This window comes from Eremomyces bilateralis (genome assembly GCF_010015585.1).
Source record: "Eremomyces bilateralis CBS 781.70 unplaced genomic scaffold P152scaffold_6, whole genome shotgun sequence".
NCBI lineage: Eukaryota > Fungi > Ascomycota > Dothideomycetes > Eremomycetales > Eremomycetaceae > Eremomyces > Eremomyces bilateralis.
The window spans coordinates 1,273,192-1,288,212 of record NW_022985072.1 but is presented as its reverse complement, the minus strand read 5'-3'; the positions used below and the strand labels follow the sequence as shown (position 1 = coordinate 1,288,212).

The 15,021-nt window shown below is 49.2% G+C and overlaps 6 protein-coding genes across 6 annotated transcripts; 4 read left to right on the top strand and 2 right to left on the bottom strand.

Moving 5' to 3' along the window:
- The first annotated feature begins 426 nt into the window (after window positions 1–426).
- P152DRAFT_301790 (uncharacterized protein) lies at window positions 427–1,514 on the top strand. Its single transcript, XM_033675088.1, has one exon. It carries the CDS (start codon window positions 669–671, stop codon window positions 1,446–1,448), a length of 780 nt encoding a protein of 259 aa, XP_033535652.1. The 5' UTR covers window positions 427–668; the 3' UTR covers window positions 1,449–1,514.
- A 458-nt stretch (window positions 1,515–1,972) lies between these two features.
- P152DRAFT_472793 (uncharacterized protein) lies at window positions 1,973–2,382 on the top strand (the record flags this gene model as incomplete). Its single annotated transcript, XM_033681180.1, has 2 exons — window positions 1,973–1,987; window positions 2,047–2,382. The coding sequence occupies 2 exons, from the start codon at window positions 1,973–1,975 to the stop codon at window positions 2,380–2,382; spliced, it is 351 nt and encodes a 116-aa protein (XP_033535651.1).
- A 2,798-nt stretch (window positions 2,383–5,180) lies between these two features.
- P152DRAFT_433709 (nitrite reductase NiiA) lies at window positions 5,181–8,700 on the top strand. Its single transcript, XM_033677468.1, is given in 5 exon segments — window positions 5,181–5,347; window positions 5,367–5,551; window positions 5,598–6,143; window positions 6,196–6,779; window positions 6,833–8,700. 5 exon segments carry the CDS (start codon window positions 5,251–5,253, stop codon window positions 8,664–8,666), a joined length of 3,246 nt encoding a protein of 1,081 aa, XP_033535650.1. The 5' UTR covers window positions 5,181–5,250; the 3' UTR covers window positions 8,667–8,700.
- A 343-nt stretch (window positions 8,701–9,043) lies between these two features.
- Window positions 9,044–10,513, bottom strand: P152DRAFT_513342 (uncharacterized protein; the record flags this gene model as incomplete). The annotated part of the gene is made up of 5 exons (XM_033682797.1): window positions 10,331–10,513; window positions 9,752–10,299; window positions 9,320–9,566; window positions 9,275–9,284; window positions 9,044–9,225 (listed from the first exon to the last, which is right to left on the bottom strand). Exons 1-5 carry the CDS (start codon window positions 10,424–10,426, stop codon window positions 9,044–9,046), a joined length of 1,083 nt encoding a protein of 360 aa, XP_033535649.1. The 5' UTR covers window positions 10,427–10,513.
- A 1,149-nt stretch (window positions 10,514–11,662) lies between these two features.
- Window positions 11,663–12,847, top strand: P152DRAFT_457384 (3-hydroxyanthranilic acid dioxygenase). The gene is made up of 3 exons (XM_033679214.1): window positions 11,663–11,874; window positions 11,925–12,000; window positions 12,061–12,847. The coding sequence occupies exons 1-3, from the start codon at window positions 11,858–11,860 to the stop codon at window positions 12,481–12,483; spliced, it is 516 nt and encodes a 171-aa protein (XP_033535648.1). The 5' UTR covers window positions 11,663–11,857; the 3' UTR covers window positions 12,484–12,847.
- On the bottom strand, window positions 12,539–14,811 carry P152DRAFT_465744 (uncharacterized protein; the record flags this gene model as incomplete). The annotated part of the gene is made up of 7 exons (XM_033680651.1): window positions 12,539–12,644; window positions 12,697–12,839; window positions 12,888–13,620; window positions 13,667–13,788; window positions 13,839–14,112; window positions 14,160–14,611; window positions 14,662–14,811. 7 exons carry the CDS (start codon window positions 14,809–14,811, stop codon window positions 12,539–12,541), a joined length of 1,980 nt encoding a protein of 659 aa, XP_033535647.1.
- Window positions 14,812–15,021: the final 210 nt, after the last annotated feature.

The following is a 15,021-nucleotide window of genomic DNA, read 5'->3' as shown; positions in this document are numbered from 1 at the left end:
TGTCACGGCGCTATTTTGGAGGACCATGGATATGGATCACTATCGTAAAACAGCTTGTATTCGAGGAAACGAAAGATGAAGAAGGGAAATGGGAAACCAGAACAGAGAGAGAGATATAATATACACAAAGCAGGATTGTGAATCACCACGTGATAACCCCTAACACATCGGAGGCATCACATCATATCGTATCGTGAGGCATTCATATCAGGCCATAAGGCAACAATCTATTAACGCCTCAAAGCACGAAAAGTAGGACCGTGACAGGTAGAATTGATGAAAGAACTGAGAATTTGAGATTTGGTCTGGGTTTGAGATTTGGCCTGGGAGCACCCACACCGGTCATGGGGCCATGGATACATACATTCGTAACAAGTGCACGCCAAGCTATTTAATACCTCCACCACGACGTTCGTATTGCGACAACAACAAACACGCCTCGTATTTGCGCCACAATTATCCGGATTCTCCGGCGCTTCCGGGCACCCCAAAGCAGAAGTCCCTTGCTTCCCAGATAAAATTGGCCGGAAAGAAGGGCGACCTGAGAAGGCCCTAGCGCTATCACCATGTTACCCCTGGATTTAGCTTTCATAAGAGCCTGGCAGGACATCCGAGCAACGATATCTTCTTCATCTCGGACATATCTATGACAAAAGCGCGTTTTCATCATGTCTACCAATCTCGTCCCCCTTGGCCCGCTTACCACTCTCTGGACTCCACCTGCTAGCTGCCTATCCACGACCACACAATGGGGCCAATTGGGCCAAACCGGAGCCCTATTCATTGGTTACCATTCCGATTTAGGTCCTGATGCCGACTGCTTTCCGTCTCATCGAGCCGAGCCCACAGGGTCGCCAGTTACAACTGCTCTCATCGCATTCAGCACTGTTACCGGTCCAACACCAACACCCATTCCCTCGATTGTCGGATTTACTACAATCACACCGACACCTACTGGGCCCTTCAAAGCCGATCCCTTGTTTTCTCAAACAGGGTATACTTCAAAAGTTGCCTACTACTCGCCAGGGATCTGCCCGTCGGGTTACACGTATGCCGCAACATATACAGGCTGGGAGAAATATTACATATTTCGGACCCCATTGCCCACCAGCAGCGTCACGCAACATTTCTGCTGTCCATCTGGATATAGGCCGAATCTCCGCATCACTTCGTCGGTGAAGGGTGGTGCATTCCGCGACTATACGACAACCTGGCCCTCACTCGACTATTTGTTATGTTCAGCGACTCCCACTTCAGTGGCAAATGTCTGGACCATGACGCCGGGATGGCCGACTGTCAAACCTACATCGTATTCATTGGGAAACGTCGAATATGATGGATTGCATGCTGTCCGAGTTTGGGCGAGCGGTGTGATAGTTGGTTACCAGAGTACTGACACTGCTGTTTTGGATTATCTACATCAGAACAACATCACTCTGCAAACGTAAGACGTGCTTATTCCTAAAGTTGTCGCTGCTAATTTGCTCTTTAGCCACCTCGGATATTGGAGTTCTTCCAGAGTCAACGGAGGGCATGTCGCTGGCCTGGTCCTCGGTGTACTCTTCTTGTTGCTTGCCATCTTATGGTGTTGGAAGTGCTGTTGCAAGCCAAGGCGCAAAGCAAAACTCAAGGACGCGAATAGTGGTGCTTCGGACAGCTATTCGCTCGTCGATCACTACGGGATGCCACCCTCTTTCGACCACAGTGCGACAAGCTCGTCTACAGCACTGGCCGGCATCGCAGCTGACTCGTCGAACATGGCTACTCCGAACCTGGTGGCCTTGGGGCCGGTCGGAAAATCGAAAATCAATGCAGATAGTGTCCAGGACCATGATCCTCCGCCTCCTAAATACGAGCCATAACCAACTCATCCTTCTCGGTTTGCACCATAACATCAGAGATTGATACCCTTCCCTCTTCCGAGAGTCAGCACATTCAACGTCTCCTCTGATCAAGCGCCACTGCATCCAGGATGACGATCTCTCTGGTGCGAAGAGCGCACTAAAACCTGGAATCCATTCCCGAGGATATCCCTAATGGAAGAAGGTCGTGCTCTTCCGCAAGGGAATGATACTTGGGAGGATCTTGCGGTTTCAAGGAGAGTTTGCGGAATCCCTGGTGCATCTTCAGAAGGCGCGCAAAATGGCAGAGAAGTGTAAAGAGCTTGTCTTTGATAAAGATCTCCGAGATCTTACCTGCGACCTGGCTGATACACTTCGAGAACTTGATGAACCCAAATCCGCCGAGCATGTCCTCCGCCCGGAGATCACACACCAGATCCAGCGCGGAACATCCTTGGCTGGCAGCGCACTTCTCGAGCTGTCTCTTGCGGAAGCACTTTTGCTCAACAGCGTTTCAAAGAGGCGGAAAGACTTTGCTTAGACGCCCAGTCCCGTCCCTGCCTCTTGAAGTTTGAGAAGCTACGCCTGTTTATCACTTGGCCAAAGATACAACACTTGCAGCTGAATTATGAACCGGCAATGTCTTATTGGACTCTTCAATCAAGAAATACCCGACACCCATTGAGCGTACGACCCGGATAATACTTCTGTCTTTCTGTGACATTCTGGACCGACTTGGCAACACCGATATGTTACGTTCATCTTGAGAGTAAGCGAAGGCATTGGATCATCTTGCAATTCCCGGGGGGGCCGGAATTCAGCCGGTGTAGATGGCGCCTGCAGGGAGGGTGTTGAGAAGAGGGAAATTAAGACGGGGCGAAGCAAGAGGAAAGGCGAAGCCGAAGTGTGGAAAGGGTGGAGGAGATGGAAGAGGGTTATCGGGAGTGAAGAGGGGTATGTATATGCTTTTTGAGGGATGTGAGGATAGAAAACGGAAAGCCCGAAAACGGAGCTATACCCGATACGATGGCGCTAAACTATAAATAGTAATTCTGTAGCACACAGATTACGGAGTACGGTAGGTAATTTAAGCTTCTCGGCTAGAAAGGGATTGACACCCCTGCAGCTGTCAATGGGACGGATGGACCGAATTCCATCTTGTCTCAGTCCATGACGGACGCTAAGCCCGCAGTCCAAATCCTTGTACAAACGACCAGCCAGAGGCCATCAATATCTTCTCCCAAAGGTATCAATCCAAAAGATGTGCAGTTTAACTCGTTACACAAATGAGCTCATTTGAATCGCCCCGTGGGCCCCATGTACTACCGTCTCAGGCGTAATATCAGTACGACGCCACTGCAGGAGTGTATCCACCAACTCATTAGGGATCGATTCGAATGAAATTACTCTCTAAGCTACCATTTCGTATGACCGCCTTGAACCTCAATCACATCGCAACATCGCTCCTGCATCGATTGAAGCAAGTCCTGTAGAAACTCGGCTGGAAGAGCCTCCCAGGCCTCTTTTACAGCCGTACGCAGACGATCATATGAGAGCCGAACGTCACCGTATTGAGTCTCAATCCAATCCTTCATCCAATTCCATACAGCCTCAATTGGGTTTAAATCTGGAGAGTACGCAGGCAAGAATATTGGGATGATTCCTCGGTCGAATAGCTCGCGATACGTGTCTCCAGCGGAATGCCTAGGGGCTCCGTCCTGCATAGGCTGGAGGCTAGGATTCATTCGAATCCAGCCTTCGATTAGAGGAACTATTCGAGCGCGGTAACTCTCTTGATTAATCGATTCCCATTCCTTCTCCCAAAATAAACAGGGGCCTTTTTCGAAGCCGTTGAATGAGCCCCAGAACATCCAGCCCCTGCGACGTCGAATCGTATCCAGAACGCAGGTAGGATCGAGCTCCTCACCAGTACGACGAGTGACCCATTGTCGCTTATGTCTACCACCAGTGACCCAGGTCTCATCCGTCCAGAGAATAAGCCTCCACTGATCAAGCGTCCAATTGACGTGATCTTGGGCCCACTGAAGCCGATCCGCACGGTTTTCGGCTGAGAGAGGGTGTTTCGCTCGCGCGAGCCATCTTTTAAAGCCTCGCTTTCGAAGGGCTCCGCGGATTACGTACTCGCCTACGTGCCAATGCGCGAACGGACCTGATGCGAGTTGAAGATAGGACATAAGACGACTCGTACGGGAGTGAATGACGTATTCGACGAGCTCGTCGATCTGCTCGTTTATGAGGGTTGCATGGCGACCGGTCTTCTTTGATGGAGTAGGATGATCTCGTGTTGTAGCGATTGAACCTGTCGCTGTGAGATTTTAAGCTCATCTGCGATCTTTGCATAGGTCTAGCCGATCGATCGAAGGGTTTGAACTCGAATACACTCATCTCGAGTTAATTCAGAGCGTCGTTGACGTCGCTGTGGTGTTGAAGGCTCCATAATATGGTATTGAAGATGAGAGGAATAACGCGTAAAAGCGTCAGAGAGAAAACAGTGTGATTAGTCAGTACTTTCATACAAATCAATCCCTAATAGGTTAGTGCAAAAACCCCTGCAGTAGTGTCGCACTACGTAACATATTATGCTGATACCCGTAGTACAACTGCAACGCTCAATTCATTCTTTCTCTCACAGATCCAAACATAGAGGATATTGCTCCCCCTCCAGATTGTCTTTACTTGCTGCTAAGTACCCGCGTGGTTCTCGAGTACGATCAGTTGTATCAGTCTCGGTCAGTCCTGGCTGGTTTGATTATGATGATACTGACTGATCGTCGCTGATTGTGCTGCGCCGCATTTGCAGATTGGGTTGTCTTTTCACGTGACTCTCGTCATATTTGTTTTCGTAACACGCCACCCCCAATTCTGCACTCTACCAACATTCAAATTAGGCGGCAGATCGATACCGGAGAAGGTCCAAAGGACCTCGAAATCCTTACATTGAGTCATAGAATTATGATACTCAGCGTAGCCGGAGGTACCATTTTGGTATTTTGGAATTTGCAAGCATTTCCTCGGAGTCGTTATCTATCATATTGTACCATCCCGATAAGGATCACACATCTAAACTGTCTTTCTATTGGCCAGCGTATATTTATCAAACCCACGTTTGCTTTCCAAAGTCGATGAATTCCTTGGAGATACAACTCTTTCATCTCGATCTCTAGTGTTGGCAGGCTTAATTTTAATGTTCTAATGTGTCCACATATGAGGCACCTTTCAGGTATGCGGTGAGTAGGCAGGAAGGGCATCTTCTCTACCATAAAGTGTCTCCTTTTGTTAGAATTCCAAGCTCTTTCGAATTTTTTGTGTTTTTACTCCCCTCATTTGCTTCTCGTCTTAAAGTTGTCAAAGATTGGCTTTTGACCTAGCCCTGCAAAAGGCGGACGAAATGACTCTCGTTCGTGAAGTGCCTCTGGAGTCGGAGAGTAGGAAACGGGTTGTGGTAGTTGGGCTTGGCATGGTGGGAATTGCGTTCATGTTAGTTTGTTGCCAGGTTAGCCAGAGTCAACTATGCGGTTACGTCTAACACTCGCCGGAGTGAAAAGCTTCTAAAGCTCGACGCGAAGAGGAGAGTATATGACGTGGTCGCCATCGGAGAAGAGCCCCATCTAGCGTACAATCGGGTGGGCCTTACCAGCTATTTCCAACACCGAGAGATTGAACGGCTGTATATGAAGTCAGAGGAATGGGTACGTTCCAAACCAAAGACCATTTCCAGACATTTACCATTTCCAGTACAAATCGATGCCAAGCGGATCGCTCGATTATCATTTGCATACCGTTGCAACAGATATCGACACAGAAAATAAGAGAGTGACAACGAACCGCGGTGACAAGGTTGACTATCATGTGTTGATCATAGCCACTGGCTCTACGGCCATTCTCCCACGCGCTATACCTGGGTATAACGCGACGGGAGTCTTTGTCTATCGGACCATTGAAGATCTTCAAAACCTCATCTCTTTTTCCTCTGCGAAAAAAGGTCAGGGTCAGAAGGGAATTGTAATTGGAGGAGGCCTTCTTGGCTTGGAGGCTGCAAAAGCAATGTTGGATTTAGAGGTGTATGAGAAAGTCACGGTGGTTGAGGCGATGCCGTATGTGCTTGGTCGCCAGCTAAACAGTGACTCGGGAATGATGGTGGTTGAGCAGGTGAAAAATTTAGGCGTCGATGTTGTTCTAGGGAAGATGGTCAGCAAGCTGACCATGGCTATTGACGGCACCGTGACTGGAGTCCAATTCAAGGACGGTGATGAAATCGAGGGCACGTGCGTATGTTTCGCGGTAAGTCTAGGTGCCTTATCATTGTGGCGCGGAATTTAATGTGTATTTCTAGATCGGGGTCAGAGCTAGGGACGACTTGGCCAAGAAATCGGGCATCCAATGCCACGAACGAGGGGGCATCCGCGTTGGTGACGACCTACAGACCACAGCAAAGGATGTGTATGCTATCGGCGAGTGCGCGAACTGGAAGAACATGTGCTACGGCTTAGTTGGCCCGGGCTACGAGATGGCTGATCTCCTTGCCTTCAATTTGACCGAAGGAATGACCCACCGAAAGCCAAAATCCTTCACAGAGCCTGATATGAGTACCAAATTGAAGCTCTTGGGGATCGAAGTTGCCAGCTTTGGAGACTGCTTCGCAGATGAATTCGGTCCGAAGTGGTTACCCGACAAATCTTCAGGATCAGATAGGAAAGATCAAGTCAAGGCCCTGACTTACAATGATCCATTCGAAAACATCTACAAAAAGTATCTGTTTACGTTGGACGGAAAATATTTACTTGGCGGAATGATGATGGGCGACGCAAAAGACTACGCAAAGCTCTTGGCTATCACCAAGCAGCACAAACAGCTTGACACCCCTCCAGGGGAATTGATAATTGGCAAACCAGGAGGCGATGAGGCGATCGATACCCTGTACGCTCCCCAGTCTTTCCCCAGCAGTGGCAGCATTTTAACTATTTCTCTAGGCCCGATGATGCACAGATATGCTCTTGCAATAATGTCACCAAAAAGGACATTACTACCGCCATCAGAGAGGGCTCATGTAAGAGCATTGGCGATGTAAAATCATGCACCAAAGCTGGAACAAGCTGCGGCGGGTGCTTGCCTCTGGTCCAAACCATTGTCAACAAAACCATGGCTGAGAGTGGTGAGGCAATCCAAAATCACCTCTGTCCTCATTTCAAGCATTCTCGAGCAGATCTCTTCTACGCGGTGATGGTAAAGAGGCTTGAATCATTTGAAGCTATCATGAGTGAATATGGCACACCAAGTTCTCTTGGATGTGAGGTTTGCAAGCCAGCGATTGCTTCGATTCTGGCATCGCTGTTCAACAAGCATATTCTTGATCCTAGCCGAAAGGGTCTTCAGGAAACAAACGACAAATTTCTTGCTAATATCCAACGAAACGGTACCTTCTCTGTTGTTCCTCGGGTTCCGGGTGGCGAGATCACCCCGAAGAAGCTGGCTGTGATTGCTCGGGTTGCGGAGAAGTACAACCTCTACTGTAAAATTACAGGAGGCCAAAGAATCGATATGTTCGGCGCTCGAAAGCAGAATCTTCTTGCTATTTGGACTGAATTGATCGAAGAGGGCGGACTTGAGAGCGGACACGCCTACGCTAAGGCGTTGCGAACGGTGAAGAGCTGCGTTGGCACATCATGGTGCAGATTTGGGATTGGAGACTCCGTCGGTATGGCAATTCGCATCGAGAACCGCTACAAGAGCATTCGGGCACCGCATAAAATTAAGGGAGCAGTTTCTGGGTGCGTGCGAGAGTGTGCAGAGGCTCAGAACAAGGACTTTGGGTTAGTCGCAACGGAGAAGGGATTCAACATTTTTGTTGGCGGAAACGGAGGAGCTCAACCCCGACACTCGGAACTGTTAGCCAAAGATGTTCCCGTTGACGACGTGCTCCCCATCCTGGATCGGTACCTATCTTTCTATATTCGTACCGCGGACCGCCTCCAACGGACTGCAAGATGGATTGAAGGACTTCCAGGGGGTATACAATACCTACGCCAAGTGATCCTAGACGATAAGCTTGGGATCTGCGCTGAATTGGAGGGACAAATGGAGGAGCTCGTTTCCTCTTATTTCTGTGAATGGACCGAGACGATCAAAAACCCTGAGCGACGGAAGCAGTTCCAGCAGTTCGCCAACGTTAACGAAACTGTTGACTGGGTGGAACCAATAACAGAACGCGGGCAACAGCGTCCTTCAAACTGGCCGAAAGAATCCATCAAGGCCGACTTCAACATAGCGTGGAGCAGCTTGTCCTGGCAGCCGCTTGTGGAGGCTTCAAAATTTCAAGACCTTCCCACCGGTGACAGTCAACAAGTGAAGCGCGGAGGAACTCAGCTTGCTATTTTCAAAGTCCGTGGCAAATACTACTCCACTCAGCAAATGTGTCCACACAAACGCGCATTCGTGTTGTCTGATGGGCTTATTGGCGAAGGGGACAACAAGCTCTGGGTTTCATGTCCGCACCACAAACGCAACTTCGAACTATCAGGGCCTGAGGCCGGAAAGTGCGGAAATGATGATATGAACATCTCCACCTTCGCAGCTGAAGAGAGGGAGGATGGATGGATATACGTCCAATTACCTCCTGTTGATGAGCTCGACCGAGCGCTAGGCACAGAAAGATGGAAAGTTCGGGCTGGACAGACTCCAGGGCAATTGGACAAACTGGACGATATTCTCAAAATGAAAACCGGCAGAAAAGGTGAAAGGATAGTCGCCAATCTTAGGGCGAGTGCAGCTTGCATTCCGAACGGCCACGATACCTTAGATTGGTGATTGCATTTAGGCAGTCTTCTGGATATTGACATCCATTTTGGGAATATTTTCTACGTCTTCATTACCTCCACACTAAAATCGAATCTCAGTTTAGACATTTTCTTGACAATTAGTATTACCATGTGCCACTGTTTTCTCTGAGTTACAAATTCTTAGACTCACAAAATAGTCCCCCCGTGGTCACAACAGTCTCTGCAGGCTATTGCCACGCCTCTTCCGCCGTGATGGTAGCATTGCAAGACTACCGCCGTGGCCGAGGGAAGCGAATCATGAAAATCCCAAGAGTGATCCCACAGCACGCTCAACGACAGCGATGACATGAAGACATTCGATGGCCCTACGGCATGTAACGGCTGAGGTTATCCAACCATTATTACTCACAAACACCAGTTACCCGTGGGCACTGTGGGTTGGCCCATCCCGTTGATTAATCCGACATACTTTCTGTTGACACGGTCATTCTTAACAATGGACTGTGATTCAGTGCTGGTTGGGCCTTGATGCTTCCGGCACCTACAAGGGTGTTCCGGAATCTTTTGGGGAAGCAAGAGGGGACAACCTGTCACAGGAAAAAGGATCTAATTACCTACTACCCCCTTTCGTCTTACCTGATAACCCCTATATCTAAATATATAAAACCGCTCTATACGCACCCACATCCTAGATCTATTTTCCTCAGTGATGGAATTCCCTCCATTTTGCTGATGGGACCTATCCCCTACCAAAATCAGGTGATTTTTCATTTGACAGATTGTGTAGAGCCTGTCAGACACTACCATAGAGGTTTCGCTTACAAAGCTCACATCGACAGCTTTCATAACGGCTTGAGTTCCACTTGCTCTTGTGTTTGCTTCATGAATTACCCCGTCCATATGCTCTCTTGCCCAGCCTCTTGCATTCCTATACTCAGTAGCTCCTTTCTAGGTGGTTTCCGAACTACCAGTCATTATCTATCCATATATCTGAGTCATGTGGTACCCTGGACGACCTCCGGGGGTGCTGGGTCGTATAGCGTGGCTAGTATACATCTTAAGCATGCCATCGTAACAATTTGACACGATTATATAAGCCTTGTTATCATATACCGTTCATCTCGTCCATATGATAGTAGACTTTGCGTGCCTCTTGCCCCAAATGCACCACCGTGGCTGGCCTGTCGTTTAGCGACAGCAGCTGATCCGCCTGATTCCTTGGCCTCTAACATAAAGTTAGGCAATATGGGGAGATCATGTTGCGTAGATGGGACAATATGGCCACCGAGTCCATCGCGGACCTGACGGTTGAGCTGTTCCGGGCGCGCCCCATAGTAGATGTCTGGGTTTCCCGGCACAATCGCGTCATCCGTCAGATAATCGAGATTGGTGAACGGGATTCCTCCCGATCGGCATCTGGCGTCCTCGATCTCGCCTTCAATAATTGGAATCCCTGATTCCGATACTTGTTTCTCTTTTGCGGCGTGGGCGTCAGCTCGTACAAACCTGCCATGCGCCTCGTCGGTAAAAGCAAAGGGAGAAAGAGAGGGTCGACGTTGTGCCAATCGTTGATTGATCTCTTCCCAGTTGTTTGGCTTCGCTGGAATTCGCTCATCCGGATACTCGTATACATGGAAATAAATACCGCCGTCGATGAGACTCTGTTGAAAATTACGGTCGGATGGTCCCGACTTTCGAGTGGTTGTTGTATTCGTCGTTGGGTTTGTACTCGGAGTGGTGACTGAATTCCCCCGTTCGCTCTCGGAAACCGGATTGGCTTGAACTCATTATACGATAAAGAGGGCTGACTGGCTTCCTATACTAAGAGAGTTTCGCATGTAGCAGGAGAAAGGATATAGACTACATGCTCCCCGGACTTCCGATAAGTCTGGACAGCCGTAACTTTGAGCAAACTGACCACAAAGTACGGTTTGCACAAATGTGGAAGCCAAGAATACGATCCGCCAAGCAGTGTGCTATATGATGAACATGACGATATACATAGAAGAACTCCCATTCCTTCCAAAAACAACGACCTAGGGTACAAAGATTGAGGTATTGTGGCGCAAACGGTTAGGTACAGTCGTTGTTGATGTTGATTCATTTATGGATGCCCTGACCTCTCACGTGGGATACGCAGGCTACCACCACTGAGGTCTACCCTTTCTAAGCTAATTTACATTTACACTGTACCGCTTCATACATGAAGTTTTTGCCTCGTTAAGGCCTACTGTGATCACCTTGTCTGCGACCCCTGATTTGAGGCCGTTTTGGAGCCCTTGATGTGAATCTCTTAGATGCTTCCGGAAAGTCAAGCACTGCGTCTAGGACATCGCTGTCAACTGTCCATCCCTTGGTTCTTCTTTGGTCCTAAGGCCCCCCTCCAAATATTCCGGTGATACTGTTGAAAGCGTCTCCTATCTTCCTTCGAAGCTGTTGTCTTGTGTTGATCGTTTTGGCGTGTCAATCAATCACGGAAACAATTGGTAACCTGTCAGAGGTAGTGAGATGCTTGTATTCGGTCAGAAGTTGTCGCAGACCAAGGTTTCATCTAAGGGACTCGAGGCTACAAACTGCATTCATAAACTTGCCACGAATCTCATATATCTGGAGGGTCAGGGGACCAGGCATTGACATAAGAACACGCAACTTGAACGCAATTTTCAGATACCTAGAACTTAAAACAATACAACTCTGCTGCTTGCTCATCAAACTATTTTGCCTTCCAACCACTTAGCACGTCACGTGCGACAGAAGTACATAGTTTACCGTGACGGGTATATATACCCAGACTTATGTAATCTTATGTAATCTACAAGGTGCGGTGACTAAGTAATAGCCGCGGATTTCCGACAAACAGTAACTAATAACGAACTTAGCTAAGTTAATTATTTTATTGAAGTGGCGCGTTGGATGATATTTGAAGGTGTTTGCCAAGCCAAACCCCTGTTGATCTCAGCCCTGCTGTCGCGACGACCAAGTGGACATAGCTGGAGCTACTCTGTTCAGGCCCATCGACTCACACTTGATACCATCATCTAAAGTTTAATGAGAATTTGGTCGGCTTATATTTGATAACATTTGAACCGAAGAATGCAAAGGGCTGCTCTACTATTATCATCGAGGGTCAGGAAGCCGTCGAGCCCAGCTATAGTGTGCTCGAACCTATCACGAAGATGGTTCGCCTCCAGTGAGCCACGAGCATCGTTAGCGCCCCCAATGAACATCCCGAAATGGTGGCCGAACCTCTTTCTTGTTATGCGATGAGACTCCTAACAACGCACAGGTTGAAAGAAAACTCGAACCTGCTGAAACCCCCTGTAAATAACTATTGCGTATATGACGAGCACATCACCGTCATGGTAGGTCGATCCCACCCGGCCCATTCCCGAGCGGAGGCGTTAACCCTATCTCGCCCTCAGATTATCGGAGGGCCCAACGCTCGTTCCGACTACCACGTCAACGAAACCCCGGAATGGTTCTACCAGTACAAGGGCGACATGCTCCTCCGCACCGTTGACGACGGCCAGTTCCGCGACATCCCCATCCGCGAAGGCGACATGTTCCTGCTGCCGCCCCACGTGCCGCACAATCCTGTCCGCTTCGCCGACACGGTGGGGATTGTGATCGAGCAGAAGCGGCCCGCGGAATCGATCGACCGGCTGCGCTGGTATTGTCAGGGCTGCGGGGAGCGGGTGCATGAGAAAGCGTTCCATTGCGTGGATCTAGGGACGCAGTTGAAGGATGCAATTAATGATTTTGCGCAGGATACGGAGGCGAGGACGTGTGGGAATTGCGGGGAGCTATGTGATCTGACGCCGAGACAGGTGCCGAAGGTGGAGTGAGCCGGCTTGGGAAGAAAGATCTGTTCGACTAGGACATTGGCACGATGCTGCGTGCTCAAAGCCCGTTCCAAACTCCCCGTGCGATGTGGTCCACTCGTTTACGTGTGCCTTTGACAATGCCCAGGTACAGGAGCTCTGCTAGGGCCTGTTGAAATGACGCGCTTCGAGTCCGTTAGCAACACCGTGTAGGTGGTGAGGCAGTCCTGGACATACCTTGTATCTTTGTCATCTCCTTCATTGTCGCCCTTGACGTTCTCAAATGCAGAGAGTAAATCTGCCATGTTAATTAGTTGCCCTGACTCGAGGCACAGTCGATACAAGATCGAGGTGTCAGGTTGAGTTGAACTCAATGCTGTCTGTAGGGGGTTAACCATTGTCGATACAATAGACCCAAAGGTACCTACCTGCGTATCTTGACAACACTCGCAATTCAGATAGTCATACGGCGACGCCAGCGCTCGATCGATGACCTGCCTTGTTCGAGGCATGAAAGCTGCCCGGTGCATGGCACGATAGTCGAACATGATAACCTCCGCAAAGGAGAGTAATTTGGGGTCAACGAAAACACTTTCAAGGTACTGGTGCACGGCGTTGTGGAAAGCCAGCAGAAGTTTGGAATAATTCGACTCTTCATCCGACAACGTCGACTTTTGCGAATGTATACCCGCTCGTCGTGAAACGACGGAGATCCTGAGTGTCTCACCGGTAATGCTAAACTCGCTCCGCAGCGGCTTGGAAGATCCGCTGGCATCCGTGACGAACGTGAGAAGGGATTCGTGCGCAGTTTGGAGGCCTTCGTCCTCCATCTGCGCGATTATCACAGAGACGCTCTCCAAGACTGGCATTGCAGCGCTTGATGACAACTTCTTGATGGTCAACAGTAGTTCCCTCACGAAGGGTGAACTGGCGAAGTCGCTGCCCAGAGCATCGATGTACAAAGATGATAGAGTTCGATGGTGAGACTTGTTGAGACAAGTTTGAAGGGAGAATATGGCTTTCGTCGCAAGACCAATTTGAGATAGCGCATAGCAACTTTCCTTCACCCCTTCACGAGCGTGCTCGAACAACGTCGTATTTGATTTGAGGAGGGCCTTCGCGGGCAAGACTTCTCGTTGTTCTAGCAAGGCTTCGACAAGCCTAGATCGTTAGAATTTCTTCAGCTAGATAGGGCTTAGCCACATACCTTCGAAAAGAGGAAACATTGCGCAACGCATCGAAATGATCCTTCGAGAGGTCGGAGGGGGTTAGATCTGCTCTACACAGGGCGCTCAAGGGGTTTGCCATGAAGTGCGACAAGCAGGAGAACTATTTCCTTATTGTTAGTTCTCATCCACAAAGCCAGGGTCTGATCTTACCCTGAACGCATCGAAGATAATCTGGATGCTGAAGGTATGCTGTGCTTGCCAGCTAACTAACGTTCCCAACACTCCCGGCCCTAGCTTTGGTAAAATATCATCTCGATCAATGATAGCTCCAACAAACTCTTCGATTAGGGCTTGAGGCTTGATGAGCTCGAACACTCGAGCGTCTAGAGCCTGCGTTGCGGAGAAAGGGAGTTTGTCACAGAAGCTCTCGGCAGTCGTCGCGATGCCGAAGAGGATTGCGAAGGATTGTCTATCAGACCACGAGCTACATTGCGTAAGTTTTGACTTAAGTGCTCCCACAATATAATATACCTGAAGAGATCAATGATATCGGATAATAGCGAAGAATCGAACGCCTCGCTGTCCTCAAACGCCACCAGGATGCATTCTTTCTCATTCCGCTTCGCCCAATCATGCATGATCCGCAAATCATAGTTTAAAAGGGAAACATCTCGTCCGGAGAAGACCTCAACCTCGTCCCCATTGGCATAATCGTCCGCACTGGAGGTGACGTCGGTGATAATCCGTTTCAAGAACGCCTTGAGGTTCGGGCTACTGCCGGCGGACACGGAGACGAGATGATAGCTCTTTGGGTGAGATAGCTGATCCGACAAACTCTTAAAGAACTGTTTCTGGGAAGAGACACCCGCTCCTGCTACCACGAACGCGGCGGGAATTTGGTCCGTCGCTGATTCTTCCAGGGATGAGGAGACGAAGGATATGACGTCGTCTAAGACGGATTGATTCTTGTTCTCCAAGATGGTCTGAACAACGTTAGTATGCAGATAAAAAAAGACCGAACGCTGTTACCGACGTCAATGCATCTTTGATACTTCTGCCAGCATTCCTGGAAGGCTTGCTCGCGAAGCGGGATGGAGTCTCCGAGCAAGAGACCATCATCATCGTCGTCGGACACGTCTGCTGCGTGCTCTCCTTGGAAGAGGTAGACTTTCTCGTGCTCCATGGATGATATGACGCGTAGAAACGCGTTCGATGACTGACAAAGGGTATCTGTCTGAAAAGGAGGTCAAGGGAGAGAAAGTTCGACGTCGAGATATCGGTGACGGTGAACCAATCAGAAGGCAAGGATGGTTGTCTACGCCAGATACATTGATTTCATGTGAGGGCAAGGACGATTTCCGATTCAATTATCAAACGGGATATTTCTCTTGTA